The sequence below is a fragment of the Polypterus senegalus genome, chromosome 6 (genome assembly GCF_016835505.1).
Source record: "Polypterus senegalus isolate Bchr_013 chromosome 6, ASM1683550v1, whole genome shotgun sequence".
Classification (NCBI taxonomy): domain Eukaryota; kingdom Metazoa; phylum Chordata; class Cladistia; order Polypteriformes; family Polypteridae; genus Polypterus; species Polypterus senegalus.
The window spans coordinates 145,460,358-145,484,718 of record NC_053159.1 but is presented as its reverse complement, the minus strand read 5'-3'; the positions used below and the strand labels follow the sequence as shown (position 1 = coordinate 145,484,718).

The 24,361-nt window shown below is 38.3% G+C and overlaps 1 protein-coding gene across 1 annotated transcript in view; it reads left to right on the top strand.

The window, feature by feature from the left end:
• The window catches only part of kynu (kynureninase), a 150,604-nt gene that overhangs the window by 30,961 nt on the left and 95,282 nt on the right, over positions 1-24,361 (top strand). The window contains exons 4-7 of the mRNA XM_039757370.1: positions 1-83; positions 11,382-11,443; positions 11,554-11,625; positions 20,764-20,838. Coding sequence (XP_039613304.1) covers positions 1-83; positions 11,382-11,443; positions 11,554-11,625; positions 20,764-20,838 — 292 coding nt within the window. The remainder of the gene's footprint in view (positions 84-11,381; positions 11,444-11,553; positions 11,626-20,763; positions 20,839-24,361) is intronic.

Sequence of the window (24,361 nt, the reverse complement as noted above, 5' to 3'; positions counted from 1 at the left end):
TGGTGTTTATGGCCATTTTCAAGGTTCTCGTCCCTGGGCTTTAGCAGATGAATGCATTGTGGATCTCATGGCTAAAGTAGTTGGTAAGTTTACATTGTTACTGTCAAACTATTTGTAAAATCATAATAAATGTCCCTCATTTTAATGTATTATTTTATTTATCTAGGCAAGCACACCTTTATATGTCCATCCATCCATCCATCCATTATCCAACCCGCTATATCCTAACTACAAGGTCATGGGGGTCTGCTGGAGACAATCCCAGCCAATACAGGGCGCAAGGCAGGAAAGAAACCATGGGCAGGGTGCCAGCCCACTGCAGCCTTTATATGTTTATATTGTATTATTTTATGAATGTAAGATAGGCGTATTTATTTGCATAATACAAAAAAGTGTGTACTTCATGTAGTGAACTTTTATAAATACTATATTATAAATACTAAACATGAACCAAAGTAACATAATCAGCTCACAGCAAGACCAAATGGAATAAGTTTGGGACCTGACTAATCCTGATTTTGACCACCACAAGATGTGATTTATCATGTGGCTTACATCAGTGCCTCCTCTTGAATGTCCATACTGTACCAGACTGCTATCATTTAGAGAGGGAACCAAATGTAATATGTGTTTATTATTTTGTCAGGTGGATTACATGGATAATAACATCATCCTTTTTCCCACTGTTTATACAAAGAAGCCTAAAATGCTTTAGCTTTAAAGAAAAGTGCGCAAACGCTAAGCCCCTTTGAGAAGGAGTTTGCTGATATCTACAACAATGGTAGTGGCCAAAACTCATTTGGCAGACTCTAAAATTATTACTTACAAATGAGCTCCCCGAAGCAGCCACTCTGCTTTTGTTTGTGAGGGGAATGTTGGACAGAAGAGAAAAACAAGTTAGTGCTTCAGTGATAGGATAATCAGCTGGAGGTGAGATAAGAAGACTTCATGGACAGTAAAGTCTGGTTATTGTGTCCTATAAATTGTGTCAGTACAGAACTGTACATGTGTATAATTTCTTTTTTATGTGTAATGTTATACCTCTTGTTAAGTACTTCGTAACTCAGAGAAGTGATGATCGAACTTCGAATGTTGGAATAGAGCTATTTTAAATTTGAATAAGAAATCTGTAAATCTGTTCATTAGTAGCTTATTTTTAACATTTTATCTATTCAGTGCTGATATATCATAACTGTACTAGTTCCAACCATGCCAATAAGAATGATAAAACAAACTCGGCACACTTTAGACATGAAGGAGAACCACACAGTTGCTATTATGCTTCCTTCTGTACTGTTGTTAAGCTAACAACACTTCACTGGTACAACCGTTGGTACTTCCATTCTAAATCTCATTCCATTAAACCTTCACATATCACTGTCTTTTAAAGTGTGTGACGATAATTAATGTGCAATTTGAAATATTTACAAGATTATTTGAGGGTTTAGTCATCAATGAGATTTGAGAGGTAAACTGCAGGATTTAGAGCAGAATGTTTTAGAGCAAAATACTGAATCTCCCAAATGCACAGAAGACATTACACATTTACTTTAGAAGAACGTTCACTTTAAATTTTTAAATTAGATTTTTTTTTGACAGAAAATAAATTAATTTGTTAGAAACAATTTGGAGGACAAGTAAACAATCATCAGTACTATTAGCATATTTTTGTCAGGCGGGGTAAAATAACTTGCTTAGCAAGGTCATATGCATTATCCTGGGAGGCAAAATAATGTCTTGTTTCTTCCACTCGTCCAACAAGTAAAACTACTTGGGGTGCCATTGCAATTATGTGATCAATGCTGATTATGCACAGTTTATTCAAAGTAGCGTAAACTTTTCATCTGACTTCCCCCATTAGTACAGGAAAAGTGGGAGAAGATTTGTATATTCTTATCACAACAAACAAGAATTTTTTTTTGAAAGCCTGGCTCAATTTGGTGACTATAAAGTAGAGAATTTGCACAATGTTGGTTTATTACTTACAGTTATGGGAACTGGAGCCTATGTTGGCAGCACTGGGCACAAGGTAAGCACAAACCCTGGGCTGGGCTGCAGTCCATTACAGGGGCCACGTTTGCACACACAATATACATATAAGTATAAAATTTGTCAATTAACCTAACATTCACGTGTTTAGTGATGTGGGAGGAAAACTCATGAAGAAGTATGATTTGAACCCAGGCCACCAGATCTGTGATGCAGCAAGGCTACTCACTGTGTTGCCATAAAACTTGAAACGTGAAATAAAACTGAATTAAAACTTACAACATTATGTATTAGGCTTTGGCTCTCCACAACAATAAAATAAAAAGAGAAAGCTGGGAAAATAGATAACACCTTTCACGCAGAAGCCATCTGTGACTTGCTGCTAATTATTTGTTACTCTTTCTCCATTTATTCATAAGTTTCTTATGTCATCCTTCAAGTACACTTAATTTAAACTTTAAAGACTTTTTAGTACATGCATTATGTCACAAATTTCAGAGGGACGTAATTTTGCTGAGTAAATTAATCTGTCCTTGCAGACATAAATTACATAGTTGACGGCCGTTAACAATGGCTCATGAATTGAACAAGAATCAATTAATCATTACTGAATTTCAGCCCTAGTGAATTTCATGAAGATGATTTCTTTCTTTTTTTTATAAATCCTGAACTGATGTCCTGGAAAATTGGCATTTTTTTTCATAATCGTTATTTGGGAAACATCCATGATAGTTCATTTCATGTGGATTTTGAATGGGCTCTGTCTCCATGTGGTTGACAGTGTGGTCTAATGGCAAAGGCAATGGACGTTAACCCTGAAGGTTACCAGTTCAGTCTCGCTCTGTGACCTTGAGTAGGTCACCCTCACCAACAGCAGGGTGTATATTATACCTTGGATCATGTAAAGAGCCTTGGAATAGTGTTTGGGCATAAATAGTGCTATAACAACAGAAGTCCTTTGTTGGTATAAAAAAATTATGAATATTCTTATTTTTATTTTGAGCATCTTTGAATTTAAATTTAAGTTCCTTTATCCAAAATTGCCTTTCCTTGCGATATTATGCAGTTAAAATAATTATAAATTATCATAGGAGATAATAATTTGGGGGTGGTTCCAGGAAAACACAAGTTCATTTAAAATGCAATGAGAAAGATATTTATATAGTAGATGCCCAGTTGGATGGATTTGCACCCCAGCTAGGATGAGGGATGAATTCTTGCCTAGCCAAGAGGCCGTAAGAGATGTACATTATACATAGAGTAGAGGTGTAACCTGGCTGAGGTGGTTTCTCGGTTACTATCCCAGTCAGGGTGAATGAATGATGGATGGTCGGAAGGAGTCTGTCTGGCAAGAGCAGTTCTTCCCATAATATGATTGATTGCAGTGTTCTTCTGGCATAGTTCCAGCTTGGACACTCACAGGGCATGCCGGATACTGTAGTACTGTACTGTAGTCTCTAAGGACAGCCCAGTCAGAGTCCAAGGTTGCCACCAGAGGGTGCTGTCAGGAAAAGACCTCCCTGTTTTGTAGGACTTCTGCCTGACCTATAATTGCTTCCGTTTCCCCAATACTATGGCATTATGAGTTCTCAATAAAAGAAGCCGCTCCACAGGAAGTCAGTCAGAGTCGGGAGGAGGAGGAGGAGGACAAGGCTGTATGGAACAAGTTAACAATGTAAGGAACAAGAATTCAATTGTATATTGTGTTCATGGAAGAGAAGCCTGTGAAAGGTATTTTTTTGAATAAAGCAATATGTGTTTTGTACCCATGACTGTCTTAGTCAGGAGTTCCCAATCTGGTGTGAGAAGACATTTCTGGGAGTGCAACAGAGAGGAAGGTTGCATTGTGATTCGACAAAATTGAGTGAGGTGCATCATCCGACATTATCATGGTGCAGTGTATTGCAGTGTGCTGTCATTTTTAGATCATTTATTAGTTAGTACTCCTGTTCTATGATAAGAAAAGAATCAAGCATTGCATGCACAATATTCACCAGTGAATGAGCCACAGAAATGCACATTCTCACATGTTTCTTGCAGAGCATTTTGTAAAGGCTTGTAACAATTTTTTAAAAGAACATCCATTAAAAGATTTTTAAAAGAGAAGAGAAGGGCGAGGCCTTAATGGGTGAAGTACTGATTTATGTACAAGTCCAAATGTCACTGATTTCGAGGTTTGACTGACATTTTGACAGTGGGTACAAGGGGAATTGAACTTGATGGAACACCTGTTGTTTCCATTCTATCCTGCTGGCGGCCCTGGTAGTAGCGCAGCAATTTTAACTGTGCAGCTCATCTGTTTTTTAACTGCAGTGCAGGTGTTATCGAGGGACAATACTTGTTGACTGGGTGCAGCACCCATTGCTCCAATGGGTCTCCAATCCCCTGAACGATCATTGATTGTAATTTTCTCAAATCGCTTCATGCTTGGCAGGATATCCCAACCCCCAGATTGTCAAGATTCATGGGGAATACATTTACAAGTTTATTGAGATTTACAAAGGTAAATTGCTAAATTTATATTTAAATTTCATGCACTGAATCAAAGCTTTTTTTTTACTTCAGTTTGTTCACCTGCAGCACTGAATGTGGTTCAAGTTTAGGTTAAACATTAGAAATTTGACTTCATCTTCAAATGTGATTTTACTTTGAGTGTGTGAACATAAATAAAAGAATTTCTAGGGGTACGTGGTATAGAAAAGGTTATCAACCAATGGTCTTGGTGCACTTGTGTTTGAGATTTAGGGCTCCCTAAAGGCCACAATATGTATGAAATTAATTAATAGAAGGTAATTCAGAGATCCATGTTTTGGCGTCTTTCACAAGGTTTCCCATCCTGAGTATTGTGTGTCTTTAACACTAAAAAGCACTTTGCAAGAGCCAATGGTACACTTTTAAGGTGCTTATGGGTGAAACATGGGTGAGAAATTGAAAACAGTGACTGAAGATTTTAGTCACTTCATTTGTATGTTTGTACTGTATTTTTAAACTGTGTTTTAAAATCCTTTAAACACTATAAAACTAAAATGTTGTAAAGCAATATTTCAATAACCTGTACATCGATGTAAACATTTTCAATCCTCAATTTCACTTTATCCATTTCTGGGCCACAATGGAGTCACTGAGCACAAGGCACATTACCTTACACACCTGCACTCACTCATTCTTGACAAACTTAGATTCACAAATCCATTTAACGCACAACTTTGGACATTTAGTATAAAACCTGAGTATCCAGTGGGAAGCTGAGAGTCACACAAGGAGAGCATATAGACACATGTAAAAGGGATTTCTGAAACTTGAACATAGTCTCTTAGAATTGTGAGGCAGCAGCACTAAACAATGTGACACCAATGATTAAATATTTATTATTTACTAAACAGGAAACAAAGTTTGATTTATACCAGCTGTGTTGCACCATATGTTTAATAACTCTAATTTAGTATAGATACTTAGAGGACATGGTGATGTACTGTGGCAAATGGAGTCAGTATTCCATTTACCAAGTTCCGTTATCAAAAACTCAACAAATTTTAATACCAAACAATATTTTCACACCTGCTTTAACCTCCTGTTTTTCTTTCATGTGTCACAGCTAGCTGTTTTGAGGAGATATGCCAGAATTGTTTTTGGACCTTAATTCTGCATGCATTTTATAAAGCAAAATATCGAAAAAGTGTACATATGGACAGACAATAATTCAATATGACAACAGCGGTAATAATAATTATCAAACTGAAGTAGACACAGACACAACAAAATAAACTTACATGATTAATACAGCAACATTACTGTAACTCTAGGCTTTGATTGCATTGGTTAAAGCTGATTTAATCCTAAGAATAAGAATTTCTCACATGGGCTTACAATAAAACTCCTCAAGAACGCCATCCACAGTTCACTGTCTATGACTTGATTGGCTGCACTCTTTACATTTGCTCTCAGCTTACTAGGAAAGTTCTCCATAGTTGGCCTCTTCTTGGAAAATAAGCTCTCTTAACATTGTACACTGATTGGATGGTGATATTGCATTATTTGCATATGTTCGCCACAAAATAGTAAACAGGAATCATGGATAAATGTTTAAAAATAATTATTAAACTTTGATTCTATTGGATTTTGTGATTACATTAGGATAGTCAGTTTATTTTAAAGACCTTAATCTAATTTATATCTTGTCACACATGCAAGCTGTGGAAGAAACCATCAGGCTCTGCAAGGATAATTGCAGGGAAAGAAGACGGGGTTGTACTGTCTGTGCCTGATTCTCTTTCGTTTCCCCAGCCCTGCAATTTTGACCCAACCCCTTCTGCCTTGGGACCAATTTAGGAGATGATATGACAGGAGCCCTGTTGTCACTCCAGACCTGGCTCTCAAAAAAAAAAGTTTTAGTGGTCTGATAATCTACTACCTTAGAGTCTGCAGGATTTAATTAAAAGTCTACAGTATTAAGCTGTGGGAATTTATAGTGGGCAATGGACAAAACAATTCTAGGGTATATCATACTTGTGAGGCCAAATCTGGAATATTAAGTACAATTTTGGCCTAAACATTTAAAAAGGACAAAAGTACAGAGACTTACAGTATGATGCTTAAGAAAAGACTGATGCAGATGAATCTTCATTGTAAATAGAGATTAAGAGGCGATATCATAGAGTGAGTATAAAATTGAACGGTAGGACCTCATAAAAAGAGTCAGGGTCAAGGCCAAGGATGCCTTGCGTAATCACAGATAATAAATATGGTGAAAATAGTGACATTGTATCTCAGAGAGCAAGTGAGAAGGTCTGTTCTTCAAAGCCGTTGCTGGGCTAATGACAACTACATCCTGTCATTGTCTCTTCTTCTTTTGACCAGGCTGAAAGTGGAAAAGCTTGATGTGATCGGACATGATAGCACTGGTCTATGCATAGCAATTCATGTGCCATAGGAATGAAAATTAAAGCCACTGTTATGCACAGTGCAGTCCTCTCTTCAGTCTCACAGGTGTACCCTTAAATCAATCCCAATAAGACACTTGTAATTCTCACATGTGTGACAATAGTTAGTACAATGGATGCCAAGTGCTTCTTTATAACAGGCTCTTTAAAATGACACAGGGATTACCAATAGATGCTGGCTACTGGTAAATTTAACATGAATGATAAGATAGTGTTATTATCATGAAGTGTACTATTAGCATACACAGTAAGTTTCCTAATGTAGTAGCTTAAGTAAAAGAAGCCTCTTGAATGATTTTGGATTACTTGCCTTATTTGTGATGCACTATGTTAGGGTGTACCACATTTATGCATTTTATAAAATCACTTGACTTTTTGTTACTGCATGAAATCAAAGCAATACCACTATCTGAAAAAAACAACATTGTGCTAGTAACTATTACAAATATATTGTGAAAACAAAACACAATATTTAATTCAGTAAAAAAAAAATAAATAAAAAAGGTTTAAGTTGTGTAAGCTGCCCTAATTTGGGGTGTACATATCAAATTTAATGATTTACTTCATAAGGTAGAAGTACATAATAAACAAGAATAGTTATGTCAAATGCTTGAAATATTAAATTATGTGCTTAAAAATTTAAATTGTAAAGTTTAAATATTTTCAATTATAATAGAATTTTTTTTTTCAACCTCTGATAAAGGTCTAGAAGGGACTACATTCCTAGTAAAGGATAAAAAATAACACCATATTCATCATCACTAAACTTGAAATAGTCTAAAACTATAGTCTAACCCCACAAACTGTTGCTTAAAATTTGTCATTTTAATCTTCTGGGAGTGGGTCTTAGTGGACCCGTGACCATTAGTAAGAATCAAATATTAAACATATGACCATATTCATAATAAGAAACATCAAAATAGCATAAAACAACACACTGCATGTCTACTGATTCCCATTTTGTCAAACGTTTATGAAAACAGTAATTTTAACCCTGTGTATCCCATTAGGGGGTGAACCCTTTGTTTTGAGTCATGTGGCATGCACAACAGCAAGTCCTTCTGATCATTTGTGCTGAAGACATGTGTTGGTTTACTCTTTAATCGAATGGTGTAGCACAAATTATGGCCCAAAAATTTGCATAAAAATATTTTTTTTTATTGAGAGGAACACAATAAGAGGGGATCCCAAGAAGCTTGATGTCTTGGGTAATTAGACATCAAGATGAGTTGAATGGTATAATATATGTGGGGGTTTTCTTATACTGGTGAGTCGGGAGGTGGCAGACAAAAGAAATTGCAGTTGATTTCATAGCATTCATAAGTAATTCTTATGAACACAATTCTATGGTAAACCCAACACTATATAATGTATACATAGAAAACCCAAAAAAATATGCATATGTATATACAGTATTCTTCCCATTTTAATTCATTAGCCCGAGATTCTCCATGGAATGCTGGATGTGTATGCATATACAGATACTTGCATATGTATAAAAATATTTATGCGTCCATTATTGAACATAGTGAATCCCTTTAAGGGACATGGAGGATAGAGCCTGTGGTGGGCTGGTGCCCTGGCCGGGATTTGTTTCCTGCCTTGTGCCCTGTGTTGGCTGGGATTGGCTTCAGCAGACACCTGTGACCCTGTAGATAGGATATAGCGGGTTGGATAATGGATGGATGGATGGATGGAGGATAGAGCTCTCCCTTGCACCACCAGGTAAAATGCTGTATGCCAGTCCCCCATAGGATGCCAGTCAATCTCAATGTATATATGTATATAAAAGTAAGTCAATAATTATCCACATTTTTGTGAAAAAGTTGTTTGAGTTGGCTATACAGCTTAACTCCTAGAAAACAACAAGAGAAATGGACTGATCAAGGTCAAAACTTTACTACTATGACCACAGACAAAACATGTTTTCACTTGTGTGCAGCTATACAACCAATCCAAACAATTATCACTTATTTATTGACTTACGCTTAATTAACAAATAATACTTCTTTACATTTAGGTTTTTCGCACTACTCAGAAAGCTTTTTCATAGAGAGTGGGGAGCCACTTCTACCAACACTAATGGGTGGGATCCATTTGGATAATGCAATGGCATCCATTTTGCACTAGTACACGCACCACACATTAGCTATTATGTGGTGAAGATGTGTGAGATATTTACCAATCAGAGACAGAGAATGGTTAGGGGGCCAGAATAACTAGGCCGAGGAGGACAATTTAGCCAGTACACTGAGGTATACCCTACTTTTTACAGAGGATTCCCAGGGATCTTTTATTGCTATAGAGAGTCAGGACATTGATTTTACATCTAATCTCAAATGCCCCCTTCACTGCAGTGGGGTATTTGGATTCACATTCAGACCACAGGTTAACCTGAGACCTGCTGGCCTTGTCAATACCTCTTTTAGCAACAATCCAAGCATTTCTTGGTTTGTCTCCCAACTAAGTACTGGCTTTGCCTGAACATGCTTAGCCAAAGGTGGATCACCTCTTCTGAAGTGCATGTGGTGTGTAACTATAAACCCAAAGTTCAGCCAGTTCCCGAATTGGCTGGCCATTTTGCATTTTGGCTGAGAGGTGTGGCTAAAGTCCGAACTACTAGAAATGACCAGAGTATATGCTACTTTGGCTGGCCATTTCGCGACGTGGTGAGAACTCCCTGGCCATAATTTGATGCGCTGATGTAAGACTGTCTGCTTAAGGTGCGAAGATGCTTAAAAATTTCAGATGCAGATTCAGAAGTGAGTTTTCCATTCTGCACGAGAAACTGCTCAAGGCGGGTCTTGTTCAGAAAGCGGACGCCACTTGAGACAGCCTTCCCCTCACCCAAACACTAACCTTAAGGTCAATAAAATAGGTCCCTGATGTTAAGTTACTATTTTAGGGCAAAATGATAACAGAAATGTGAAACCTACTAAAATACCTAATCTTAATTATTGTAAAACAACCAAGTGGCGTCCGCTTTCTGAACAAGAGCGGCCAAGGATACATTCAATGCAATCGCACTACTAATTGCGCAACAAATCGCTGCTCAAGCCTATTTTCTTCCGACTTTGGCCAATTGCCCCATGCCATTTCGCAAACTGGCTGGCCAAGTCAATTTACAGCGACTCTGGCCATTTCCCAATTTGGTCGGACACTTCCTGCTTTGGCTGATTTTGCGTTTTGGGCGTAACACACGCACACACACTATATATATAGTATGTGTTAATATATGTTTTAAATAAACATGTAGCTTTTATAAAAAAAATGGTCAGTTCAGGCTAAAATATTATAAATTAAAAATCAAGAATGATTTGGAACTGAAACTTCATTAAAAAAATCTTCTCTGTTCTGTCTATTAGAACAGCAAAACTTCTGAGGGCAGCTTCAAATAAATTCTTAGCATGCAACCATAGAAGTATAACCTGCCTCTGAAAGTAATATCCTGCTGTATTTTAAAAGATTTAATTAGCCAACAATTATCTCTAAATGATCTTGTGTTAAAATGAAATTCTGTTTTCCTTTTTAATCATTATATTTGACTCTTTCATTTTAAGTTTTCAAACTTTTCTTCATAACTGATAGCTTATTTCAAACCAAGTGTGTGTCTGGAAGTGTTTGCAATTAAATGAAAGGAAAGAGAAAAGAGAAGAAAAGGAGTAAGAAGCCCCCCATTAGCTTCTTTTTTATCTGAAACACTAAGACTGCCCAGCAGGCATGACAAGGAAAAGATATGGCTGGCATTGCCAATTAATAAAAATGAAAACTTAAAATGTGTTTTTTAGCTAATGAAAAATGTGTAAGTTTCAGCAATTCTAAATCATTTCACTGTCCTTACAGAAAGAAACATAATGGCCCAATGGTGCAATGCTTAGCACTGATGCTACCTGGCTCCAGTGTTGCAGATTCAAATCCTTTGCCTGCTTGATATCTTTGTGAAGTGTGCATGTTTTTCTTATGTCTGTGTGGGTTTCCTCCAGGTACTCTAGTTTTCATATTGCATCCCAAACACAAACAAGCATGTCAGGTTAATTTACAATTTTACTGTGAGGGTGCCCAGTGATTGGCTGCTAGTTCTTCTTGGCTTTGTTTCTGTTTTTCTCCCCGTCATGATAATGTGTTTTAGGATAACTGGCAATCCAGAATTGCCCTGGTGACAGTTGGTATGTTTGTGAGTTTTGCCCAGGATAGACCTCCTCACACATTCACTCATACTAGGCACATCTAAAGTCACCAGTTACCCTAACCTACATGTCTTTATGTTTCACACTTCGTAGTTCATGTTTGCCACTGCATACTCTGAAGGCCACTCACACTAGCAACAAGAAAAGGTTTTATCCACAATATAGCTTATTGGAAAGTAAATATTTGGTTTGTCCTTAGGTAGCAATATAGTCCAGTATTCTAAATGCCATGTCAAAAGAGTAATAATGCTGTTTCATCCAACAGGAGCAAAGGTCAATGAAGTAGCTTTAATGAATGGACTGAGTGTGAACCTTCATCTGCTTTTGGTAAAATTGTTTTCCATAAGTCTGCTTTTTAATTAAGAATTTAAAATTGAGTGCGTTTACGTATTAATATTTAAGTCATTCTGTAAATGCTCTTTAATCTTTTTTTCTAGCTGTCCTTTTACAAGCCAACAACAGATCGCCATAAAATTTTGCTTGAAGCTAAAGCGTTTCCTTCTGACCATGTAAGCAACACATTTTCAGATTTTCTTTTTACAATAAACGTGTCTCCTGTTTTGATATTTCAGTGTAAATCAGTCATTCCTTCATTGACTTTCCAAATCTGCTCATTACAGTACTAGGTTACGGGGAATGGAGCCTGTCCCAGCAGCATCATGCACAAGGCAGGATGATGCTCTATTATAGAGTACTCTCATGTTTTTCCATATTCCTTCAAACTTCATATCCTGTGGTTTTGATGGAAACCAGGGAGTCCAAAGAAAACACCACACAAGCACAGTGAGATATTGTACAAATGGATAATGACCAAGCTGGAAATTTAATCCAGAAACTGTGAGCAACCATGCAGTTTACTTAGCATTATATCTTGGTGAAGCATTAACATCTGAAAGCACAAAACTGTTTGAAATGTCTCAGATATTCTCATATTATGTATCTGTTTATGTATATAATTTGTATTAATATAAAGGATAATGTACTCAGTCATTAATTGCATAAGTATAAGGTATGTTACTGTTATTACTAGAAAAATTGTACATTTCATTTATGCAACAGTCAGCAATCGGGCACATTCAGTGGAATTAATGATCAGTCTATAAAGCTCGCCGTGACCCTGAATTGGACAAGGCAGATTTGAGAATACAACTTTGTGCTAGGACTGGACAATATGGCCTAAAAATAAAATCCTTTTTTTCCCACAGATTCACTCAATTTACAATTTTAATTGAGCTTTTTGTTTTAAAAAAACTCAAAAGAGGCATTCAAATAAGTTAAAAACAAAATGTTTATGAATGTCACACACATTTCTTAACTGCTTTTGTTTTGACAAAAAACCATATAGAGGAAGCGGCTTTAGAGCTGGAATTGTTGCCTGAATGCTGCTCACTGCTTGTAGTTCTTAGCATGGTTAAAGTACAAAAGAGTAATTTCTCAGTGGGGATCAATAAACTGTAAACACACGTTAACAAATTAGAAGAAATAAATAAACAATGAGCTTGAAAACTCTTGCATCCTTGAAGAGAGACTTTTCTAAAGAAAATAAACTGTTTGTAATTGGCAAATAGCAAAATCAAACACCTGTGGTGGGCTGGCGCCCTGCCAGGGGTTTGTTTCCTGCCCTGCGCCCTGTGTTGGCTGGGATTGGCTCCAGCAGACCCCCGTGACACTGTATTTAGGATAGAGCGGATTGGATAATGGATGGATGGGTGGAAATCAAACACAAGGTGTTTTTAATGTCCAATAAAGTTTTTTTTTTTACAGTTTCTGTGCAAGAAATACAAGCCTGAATACTACCTCTGACTTTAGGCAAGCCCTGTGGCATGTTACAATCCTACCTCCAACACTAAAGACCCCCTTCGATGGGGCACTTGTAGCAGGGATGGAGAGATTTTCCCAGGCCAGATTACTGAGCACCGGGAAGTTTGCTTTGTAACGCTTCCACCACTAAAGTGGACTGGTGTGTAGGTGTGGGAATATGACGCTGCTTATTCTGACCTACTTTTTAGCAGTAGTTTTGGGGCTACCGCTAGCTTGTGTATCTCTCAGAGCTGCTGCCCATCACTGTTTTCCACACCTCAGATGGATTAAGTTTGTCAAGCTACTACCTTACGTTTTCAGAGACTTTAGAAAGACTTTACACTTGCCAGTTTCAGACACAAGCTCCTTGCTTGTCAACGCCTGTGATGCTGCTATTTTTGTGTACCAAGGGGTGGGGCAGTTTGACGGAGAACAAGTCCAGTGTGCGGTAATTACCCAGATTAATGTGAATCAAGATTTCCATTTATACACATCACCCTACACCAAACATTTGAATTAATCAATAAAATCAGTTTAATCGCCTAACTCTGCTATGTGCTATGTTATATATCTATATAGGTTACATATTAAGATGGGAATGTAAAAAATATTCACCCCATTGGAAGTTTTGATATTTTATTATTTTAGAATATTGAATCCCTTGGTGGCTCAGTAGGTGGCGCTGCTGCCTTGCAGTTAGGAGACCCGGGTTCGCTTCCCGGGTCCTCCTCGCGTGGAGTTTGCATGTTCTCCCTGTGTCTGTATGGGTTTCCTCTGGGTACTCCGGTTTCCTCCCACAGTCCAAAGGCATGCAGGTTAGATGCATTGGCAATTCTAAATTGTCCCTAGTGTGTGCTTGGTTTGTGGGTGTGTGTGTGTACCCTGTGGTGGTCTGGCACCCTGCCCAGGGTTTGTTTCCTGCCTTGCGCCACATGTTGGCTAGGATTGGCTCCAGCAGACCTCTGTGACCCTGTAGTTCGGGTATAGTGGGTTGGATAATGGATGGACAATATGATATATTCTTTACCTAAACAAATACTATTGGTTTATTTAACAAAACTAATGATGCATTTCTAAACATGCCTAATCCAGTCAGAGGGGCTGAAGAATATCCTGGTGTCGCAGGAAGCAAGGTGTGAAATGTCCCTGGATGTCAGGGCCAATTAACCTAACCAGCAAGTGTTGGCTGGGATTGGCTCCAGCAGACCCATGTGACCCTGTAGTTAGGATATAGCGGGTTGGGTAATGGATGGATGTTGTTAAGCCATTCATGTATAGTTTTGGCTTTATCCTTTGGGTTGTTGTTTTGCTGGAAAACAAATCTTCCATGGTGCAGTTTTATTTTCTGCAGATTCCATCAGGTTTTTCTCAGTATTTTGCTGTATTCAGTTTACCCTCAGAAGTATTTTAGGGCCTGCTGCAGAGAAGCATCCTTACTGCATGATGCTGCCACCACTATTCTTCCTGACGGGGATAGTGTGTTTGTGATAATGTGCAGTATTTGACTTAAACCAACCATAATGTCTAGGCTGATGGCCATAATACTTAATTTTACTCTCATCAGACCACAGAACATTCTTCCAGCTGACTTTAAGGCCTTGTTCACACGGGCGTTAAAATCGAGCGTTTTTGCGTTCAGGCGTCCGGTGAGCGGATCAAGCGCCGAGTGTTTTCTACACGTAGGAGTCAATGAGAGTGTTCACACAGGCTTTGGTGACGTGCGTTTGTCCGGCAGCGCGTTTATACGGCATCAAAAAAATGTTGCATGCAGCTTTATCTTGGCGTTCAAAACCCAACAAACGCAAGGAAACCGCTTCTAGTTCGTTTTCTGTGCGTTTATTTTACGCTTCGGAGGACCGGATATATATTTTCATATTCCTTATTTTATTTTATTGTCTCATGTAATTTGTAAACCATGAACCTATTAATTTATGTTCTAATATAATATTTGATAACGATTATGTAGGGGGGGCAATCCATGGCGGGGGGGGCATTTCAGTGCATAACACCGGTGTAAGCGCACACTCGACTACTATTTCCTTACCTCAAAGTGAAGAGTAGTCTCTCTTCGGGGCTAACACCAAGTCGCATATTGGTTGATCGGCGTGCAATGTGGCATTGCACCAGCTGCAGCAGACAATCAAAAGTGGAAACCGACATCTGACAGTAATTAAAAAACTTGCGCGGAAATTTTCGCATTTCTTTATAAAGCACAAAAAAACTTTCTTTAACCCGACGTTGTGCAGTCAGAGGATGAACAAGAAGATTAATATCTAACATAGCAAAATGGTCCATATTGAAAGAAGGCACCTCAAATAAAACGACAAGTTCCAGTTCCTGACACTGCCTCCACAGGTTAACACACAAACTACAATTTGGGCTGCAGGCTGGCGTTAGACAGAGACAAACGAACGCCAGTGTAGAAGTCAATCGATCGCCACCACAAAATGCAACATAAACGTCTAGGACGTTCAGAGCAAGTTCGTTTATCCAAAAACTTAACGCCCGTGTGAACAAGGCCTTAAGATCCCCACATGCCTTCAAGCAAACTGTGTTTTTAACCGTGGCCTTCTCCCATAAAGCTATGACTGGTGAAGCTTTAGGGCAACAGTTGTTTGTACAGACTCTGCAATCTCAGTCAATGTAGCTTGCACTCAAACTCCTTTAGAGTTCTCATAAGTCTCTCGATGGCCTCCTCTTCTTCTTAAATGACCACTCGGTTTGTTGTTGACACTGTTCTAAGCAGATATACAGCTGTTCCATATTCTGTCCATTTCTTAAATGACTAATTTAAGTGGACTCCAAGTGAAATTCAGTGACTTGGATATTTTCTTATGTCCATCCCCAAACTTGTGCTTTTCAATCACCTTTTCATTGAGTTGCTTGGTGTGCTTGTCTTCAGTGTGTAGATTAGGCTCTGGTATGGATTTATTGCAAGTTGATCCTTTCAGATATGGTGCGTTTATGCTACAATCAACTGAAACCCCTTCACTACAGACAGGTGTTCTCCTTTTAACAAAATGATGTGTATTTTAAAACAAACTGGTGTAACATATTAAAGGAGGTGAATATTTATGTGTTCATTTTTTGTGTTTTACATTAGTAATTAAATTAGACTACTTTGCAGAGATAAGTTTCACATTGACATTAAAGAGTATTTTTGTTGATTAGTGTCAAGAAGGCAAATTAAATTAAATGTGATTCGGTGTTATATAAAAAAAATATATGAAAACTTCCAAGGCAGTGAATACTTTTTACAGGCATTGTATATTAGAAGTGATCGAGTGAGAATTGAGCCTTACTTATTACATTTACAGAGCATTTTATGCCACCCAAAAAAGGTGTGTCTTGCTTTTACAATTACTAACCATCTTGATGCCTTTACAGTATCATTGGCATAGCACACCCCATGTAGGTAATCCTAAACAGCTAACATTGCTGAACAGGTGGTAGTCACGTGGAGCCAGGTCTGGAGAAATGGCTGGGTCTGACATCTCTGCATCAACAGTTTCTCAGAATAGCCTTTATAGCCCATGTATTGTAAGAGGGGGGCTTACTCCAATGAAAAAGAGGGAATAATTGACAGTCTATTGTATTGTTTTTCCCTGATTTCCTGCCACAGACACCAAGGGATGTGGGCCTTTCGAAGCCTGTAATTACTAGGGATTATACCCTCAGCATCATAATAATAAACAGTGCACATAACCATTGTGACACATGCATGGACCATGGGTTGCTTTAGTGTCAAAGAAAAACCATGTTCCCATTGTTTCAATTGTTGTTTGGACTCTGGGTCATAGTGATGCATCTAAATTTCATCTACTGATATGAAACACTACTTCATTTTCTCAAATTTCTAAATCATTATCACAGGATTATCCATGGAACATACAATATTTCATTTCAGAAGTCAACATTCTCGTCATACCACTTGCATAGACGTTGCTCTTGTTTAATTGTTCATTAACAATGGATTTGATTGAACCATAATTGATTCCAATCATGTCTGCTTTCTCATGTTCTGTTCTACTTCAGTTAGCCATTATGGTTTGCTTCAAAAAAATTTTTTGTCTTTGCTATTGATGGTGAATTCCAGCCAAACCTTTGGTCATATCGGAGGTTCATTCCCCCTGACATAATTCTGTAGCCTCTCTCTTGAGAAGTGGACTGTTTTTTGTACAAGTTAACTAACTGAAAATTAATCTCCAAAGGAGTTAAGTTCTCTAGCATTAAAAATTCAGGGACAGCCCGATACCTGATTGTGCGGTTCTGAAATAAGCAACGCCCATTATAAACCACAAATGATGCAAACTTGTAATTCATATGTTTTAGTATTTAAAAGCTAATCTTTGGCATATTACAAAATCTGCATCATGGAATACCCCTTTCAGACTCATGATCAGAACTTTTTGGTCTCTTCTCATCTTATATATAAATGCGTTTGTGTGTGTGTATGTGTCCAGCCCGGAAGTGCGAGGCTGTAGCATGACACTCAAAGAGCGGCAAGGAGGCCTACTACTGAAACCACTGAAGAAAAAATTTGATTAGCCGCTCATAGTCAAGATGGTTGGAATGTGTCCGCAAAACAAAACCACAGGCTCTGTATTTCAATTATTTTTCTGATGATTTCAGTAGTCTCTAGGAGCCCAAGCTTTTTATAGCACGGGCTTACACAGCTAGTATATATATATCCATTTTCCAACCCGCTGAATCTGAACACAATCTCAGACAACACAGGGCACAAGGCAGGAACCAATCCTGGGCAGGATGCCAACCTACCGCAGAAATATATATATATATATATATATATATATATATACAGTAATCCCTCCTCGATCGCAGGGGCTGTGTTCCAGACCCCCCCGCGATAGGTGAAAATCCGCGAAGTAGAAACCATATGTTTGTATGGTTATTTTTATATATTTTAAGCCCTTAGAAACTCTCCCACACTGTTTATAAATATTCCCCGCAGAGTTATACAGCATAATCCCTTTGTATTCTCTTAGATATTAGGTAAGATTCATTGAAATTATGTGAACACACTGTTTATATACAGTAAAACCTAAATATTATTTTAAAGATATTAAGTGTCTCCGATATCACGTTACAGCCATTATGATAGACATGCCACCAGCAATAAATACGTACAATGCAACAAAAATAGTATACGGTAAATGTGTGTGTACAGTGACACTAAACGTACGTACATGTACTAAGTACTGTAAGTAGAAAATTGTCCGATAACAATGAGTTTTATTTTACTGCACAACAAAGGAGAGCGTTACAGCCCTTAAAGGAGCCACTTCAGGCGATTGTGTAGCACTGCCGTTGTTCTTCTTCTGGCAGTCTTCAATCCAAATCCCTAAAGCAGATTCCATCCAGACCACTGCCTTATTACATCCACTTACAACTTGTTTTGCACCCTGGTTAAAAGGACACTGCGGCCGTAGATCTTATATTCCTTTCCTACATTTTAAATAAAAAGAATCGTAGCCTTCAACAAATCCAAAACGTTTACCTTTTCGGCAATCATTAACATCTTCCGTTTGCGCTTGGGCATGGCCCTGAAGCAGTAGCAGATCGTTTGGAGCCATAATGAAGGGCTTGACTATGCACAAAGATAAACACAAAAGAGCACAACTCTTTACACAGAGAAACACGTTGATGCTGAATGAGTGAGACGAGACTTCCTGGTTAACACTGCATTCAGCAGGCAGGAACTTAACTGCTGCTCTGATTGGTTAGCTTGTCAGTCAGGAGAACTTAACTGCGTGCTCTGATTGGTTAGCTTCTCAGTCATCCGCCGATAGCGTCCCTTGTATGAAATCAACTGGGCAAACCAACTGAGGAAGCATGTACAGGAAGTAAAAAGACACATTGCCTGCAGAACCCGCGAAGCAGCGAAAAATCAGCGTTATATATTTAGTTATGCTTTCATATAAAATCCGCGATAGAGCGAAACCGCGAAAGTCAAAGCGATATAGCGAGGATTACTGTATATATATATATATATATATATATATATATATATATATATATATATTCAGTATATATATTTATATAAGAATACATATCAGGTAGATGATAAATTATTAGGGGACCAAACAGGTGCCCCAGATATAAAAATGATAAAGAAAAAAAAATGTTAGATGTAAGGCATCCATCTATGCCTTTCCCTTAAGCTTGGTGAAAGAATCTCTGCTACAAAGCTCCATCCTCCTTGTTTCTGTCAACTTAAATAGCTTCCAGGATGGAAGAAGTGGCACCTACAAAGTAAAACGAGAAGAGCTTGTTGCCAGACTTATCCACCTGTCTGCGGGTGAAACAGAAAAGGGTGTTAGGAACTGCACTTCCTCAGGCACTGATTTCGATATTCTAACCTGATTATAGTCCCGTTGATACTCCCAGTGTGAACATGTACAACAATGTATATACAATATTAAAACATTATTGAGGTAAATAATAATTTTAAAATATCTTATGCAAAAGGTGGTTTTCCAAAAATACCTCTAAGCATACTTCTAGGAATTCACTGTTTAGTTTACATTCAGGCAATTTAAAATATACTGTAAAACAAATGAGTATGAGAGAAGTGTAAGTACCAAGAGTAACAGTATCTAACTACAAGTATAGAAAGTGACCTTTGCATTTTATTTTGGGATGTGGTTAGTGCTGCTGCCTTACAACTGCCTGGCAGGTGGGCTTGAATCCTTGACCATGGTCACTGTCTTTGGTTATTTCAAACTGAGCCCATATCAGTACTAGTGTGTGCTGTGTAATGGGCTAGCACCTGATACAGGGTTTGTTCTTACTTCAGACCAGATGCTGACTAAATAGAGTCCAATTCCCTTTGACCCAAAAACTGGAAAGTATGAATATTGTTAATTAAATAATATTAAACATCCATCCATCCATCCATTATCCAACTCGCTATATCCTAACTACAGTGTCACGGGGGTCTGCTGGAGCCAATCCCAGCCAACACTGGGCGCAAGGCAGGAAACAAACCCTGGGCAAGGCACCAGCCCACCGCAGTAATATTAAACAATTAAATAAAATTATAAATAAATGCAGGCATATAAAACCTGGGAAAGCAGTTTCTTGTACTGTGCACTCCTAATTGAACACCTTTCCCAGTTTACACAGGTATGACATGTACAAACAGTGGAGCAGCTGACAGCACCTGTTTATCCCATATTAAAAGTGAACAGTGCATTTTTACATTCATTTAAGTCTGTGTTACAGGCATTTTACAACTTATAACTTAGAACATTTTCTAAATGTCAGCTATATGAGAACAGAGATGGATAAGCAATTATAACTCTGTTAAAATTTGCCCTTCTAATTTGACCACATTTTACTGGTAAATTGCATATGCGGGGCAGAGGCATAGCAAGTTTTTAATGACTGATAATCATAATATGGTAGATGAAATGGAGCCACATCCTGTATAACACTTTGTGTGTAGCAAAGTTCATGTACTGTAAACATTGTTTCTCAGAAGAATGGCTGTTTTTCTTTGAAGATATGTAAATGAATTGCAGCTTCAAAATCACTTCAGCATATAGTTAACATGTTTTTCATTGTCCACTGACAGCAATTGTGTTTTTGGTACATACCTTGAGGTCTTTTTATATAGGGTGAAAATATACAAATTTGCCAGTTTGTACAAAGGATTTTGTCAGAATTTGAATAGCAGTAGCCTTGACAACAGAAATACATTATCATGTATAAATGAAGGTTAAATAGAGGTCCAGTAAACAAATTTGACTGTAAGAAAAGACAATAAGCTATAATTTGCAGCTGATGCCTTTTCACTGATAAATGTTTCTTACATTTTTTCACAGTATGCTGTGGAGTCACAGATTGAGCTGCATGGATTAGACCCTAAAAAAAGTATGTTGCTGATTCATCCCAGACCTGTAAGTTTTTGGATATTTTATTACAGTGTTTGTTTGACTTGTACGTACTTTTGACGTGCACTTGTCATTCTTGTTTACAGGCTGCTTTCGCTTTATATTTTGCATTTCACATTTGGGTCAGTTAGTCTGCATTTTATGTGAGGCAGGCAGTGTGGCATAGTGGTTAAGACGTTATACTTCTTACCTTGTGGGAATGTTCAATTTCCACTAGCGACACGGTGCGACCAGGAGCGAGTCACCTCACCTGCCTGTGCTTCAATTGGAATTAATATCAAAAGAAATATAATTGATTGTATCTGAAATGCTGTCATTCAAGTTGGATATATGCAGCTGCCAAATAATGACAAAATAATGCCTAGTCATAGTGAATGCCACCAGAAAGCTCATTAAAAACATCAGGAAGTTTCAGAAGTTCACATCCATCTGCTGTCAACAGGGATGAGAAATCCAAATTTCTTCTGCTGATGTGTGTTAACTAAGGATTTTAAAAGTATTGCAGCCATCCATCTTAGAAACACTTTAACAAAAGTGAAGATGATGCTGGGGCTGTTAATAAATGCACAGGGGTCAAATTGTGACTTGAATTGAATAAGTTGGTTATATTGAATGCACAGGGGTCAAATTGTGACTTGAATTGAATAAGTTGGTTATATTGAGCTCTTGTGCTGGAAAATACCATGCTGGTTAAACAATACTTTTAAGAAGGGGAGTTCATTCATAGGATGATGTCAATGTTAAGTCGTACGGGCAGAATCTGTGTGACAACCAATGACCACACACCTGGAAGTACAATGCATTTGATGCAGTAATGTGGAATAAAGATAATGTATGTTTTAGATCTCAGAAACAGAAGTAAAGGCTTGCCAGTATGATGTCTCATATTTATGTACCATGATAGAATGGGGGGAGTAAAAAAAATGGGCAGAGAATGTGGCTGAATTCATCATACCTGTGTAAACCACCATACAGAACCAGCTCTGTCAGGCATATCATTGACTGAAGAACTCCCAGTACTTTAGAAATATGAAACTGTGCTGGAAAGTTGTCATGCAGTTGGGTAATTTCTAAACACCCCTGGAGCTTTTATTTGCATGTTTTTGCAATATCCACCTATCTTTTCATATTGCTCCTTTATATCAGATACATGTTTCTCTATCTTTTCTATACATACTTTTCACCTTTTTGTTTCACCCCATAGATTTCACTTTTTGGACCTCTCCAGCCTCCATCTCACTTCTATGCAGCAGAAACTTTTATCCTTAAACACAATTGGGTCTAAGCTAGCTCTGAACTCTCACAGGAAATACCAACATTTTCTCTATTTTATCTTCTGAAAATTTTTATTTTTACAATCTGCTTCTTCTCAGAATTTCTGCTGTTTGGATCAATACGTCATCCAGTTACAGTGTCAGTGTGATGAGGATTGTGGCGCTGCGTATTTTAAATAAATAAATGATGGGAATATGCATGTGCCACTGTGAGGTTGATTGGAGTGGTTGGCTGATCGCACATTTACATGCATACGTGGGAGGATAAGTCAACTGCTTAATTTATACCTTGTAGAGGTGATTGCAACTCCCACACCCATATCCAGCTTAAAAGGGAGCCTGAATGGCAAAATCAGAAGGAGGCAATAGAAGAATGAAAAAAGAATGGCAGAGGTTAAAGTAAAGGGAGAATGAGAGGCAGGATTGGGAGCTGTGCTGTTTGGGATGGAGGCAGGCGGTCGGGGTGAACTTCAGAGACAGGAATGTATGGCCAGCGCTTTATGGGGCTGGAGAGGATCACTAATGCTGAGCACCTTACAGAACAGGAGTGACACATGCGTTCAGAGTAGGCTTTCACAGACTCCGGGGAAGGCTGTGGTAGTAGGAGCAGGGCTCATGGCATTCCTCCTGTAAGGATAGAGACTAGTAGCGAGGAGGAAAAGCTGCATTTTGATGGTTGATTGCTCCTGTTGTCGGGCATCCCCCAATAACACTGCACAACAAAGTTTTTGCTTCTTGAACACTGTTGGGTGTTTCTTATAGATTTTGGGTGCTGATCACGAATATCACATCAAAATTTACCCATCACGTACTGTTTCAGCTTTGTCATGATTTTTTCTTATATTTGTATCCAAACATTTTTGCTCCCGTAAGTAACTTATCAACAACGGGTTTGTGCAGCCTGGGCATGTCCAGACATGGAATCAGGCCAGGTTGGAAGCTGTTCTGTGGAGGTTGTCATCCTGGGCAGGTCTGAATGAGCTTGACGCTGTCTCAGCATGCTATAAAGGTGGCTTGCATACACCGATCCTGCTCATTTGGTTTATATAGATAGTCAGTGTGTATGTATAGTATCTGTATAGTAAAGTATAGTATCTGTAGCAATATAACAATAAGTAAGCTTGATGTTATAGATGTTTTGGTGTCAGGCTATATGTCTCGTCGATGTCGTAACAGCCGCGATACATTCTGCTATATCTGATCTGTGGCGAATATACACTTGCGCCTCAGAGACGTTGGATGACTGCTTCTGTTTGACTAATGTGTCTGGTTTCTCTGTCAAAAACAAGAAGTCAATTGAATATCCTAATCTGCCTTCAGCAATGAGACCCGTGCCTCATGACAACAGTCTTCCAATTTCGAAATCATTAGAGGATTGGACCTTAGACGAACCAGATGAAGAAACTGCAATGCAGGGTACTGACAGTGGCATTGACCCGGATTTTGAACCGTGCTCATCAGGTGATCCACATCTGATAACACAGTCCGAATTGAAAATTTGGTCAGAGATTTGGGTCTGTCAAAAGCAAAAGCTTAGCTGCTGGGTTCGAGACTGTAGGAACAGTGTTTGCTGTCAGCAGGTACAAAAATTTCTGTGTTTCAAGGCCGACATCATGATATAACCAAATTTTTTTCAGAAATCGAAAGTCTTTGTTTCTGTTGTGACATTGAAGGATTGTTCTCGGCCTTGGGTTGTGATTACAACCCGGAAGAGTGGAGTGTCTTCATTGATTCGTCAGTGTTAAGCCTGAAAGCTGTTCTGCTACACAATGGCAATGTTTATCCTTCAGTACCTGTTGGCTATGCAGCACACATGAAAGAAACGTATGAGAATATGGAACTGTTGCTGAAGCATGTCAAGGATAGCAGGTACAACTGGAATGTCTGTGGAGATCTTAAAGTCGTTGCTCTGTTACTAGGACTGCAGCTCAGCTATGCAAAATACTGTTGTTTCATCTGTGAATGGGACAGCCATGCCAAAGAGTCACACTATTCTCGACAGAACTGGCCACTCTGTAAAAAGTTAGTTCCAGGACAGAAAAATGTGGCACATGAATCACTTGTCGACCCGGCAAATATATTTTTGCCTCCTCTTCACATAAAACTGGGACTCATGAAGAATTTCGTGAAAGCACTGAACAAGAAAGGTGAAGGTTTTCATTATTTAAGACAGAGTGTTCCCAAGAATAACTGACACCAAGATCAAAAAGGGCATTTTTGTTGGCCCTCAGATCAGACATGTTATGAGTGACAAG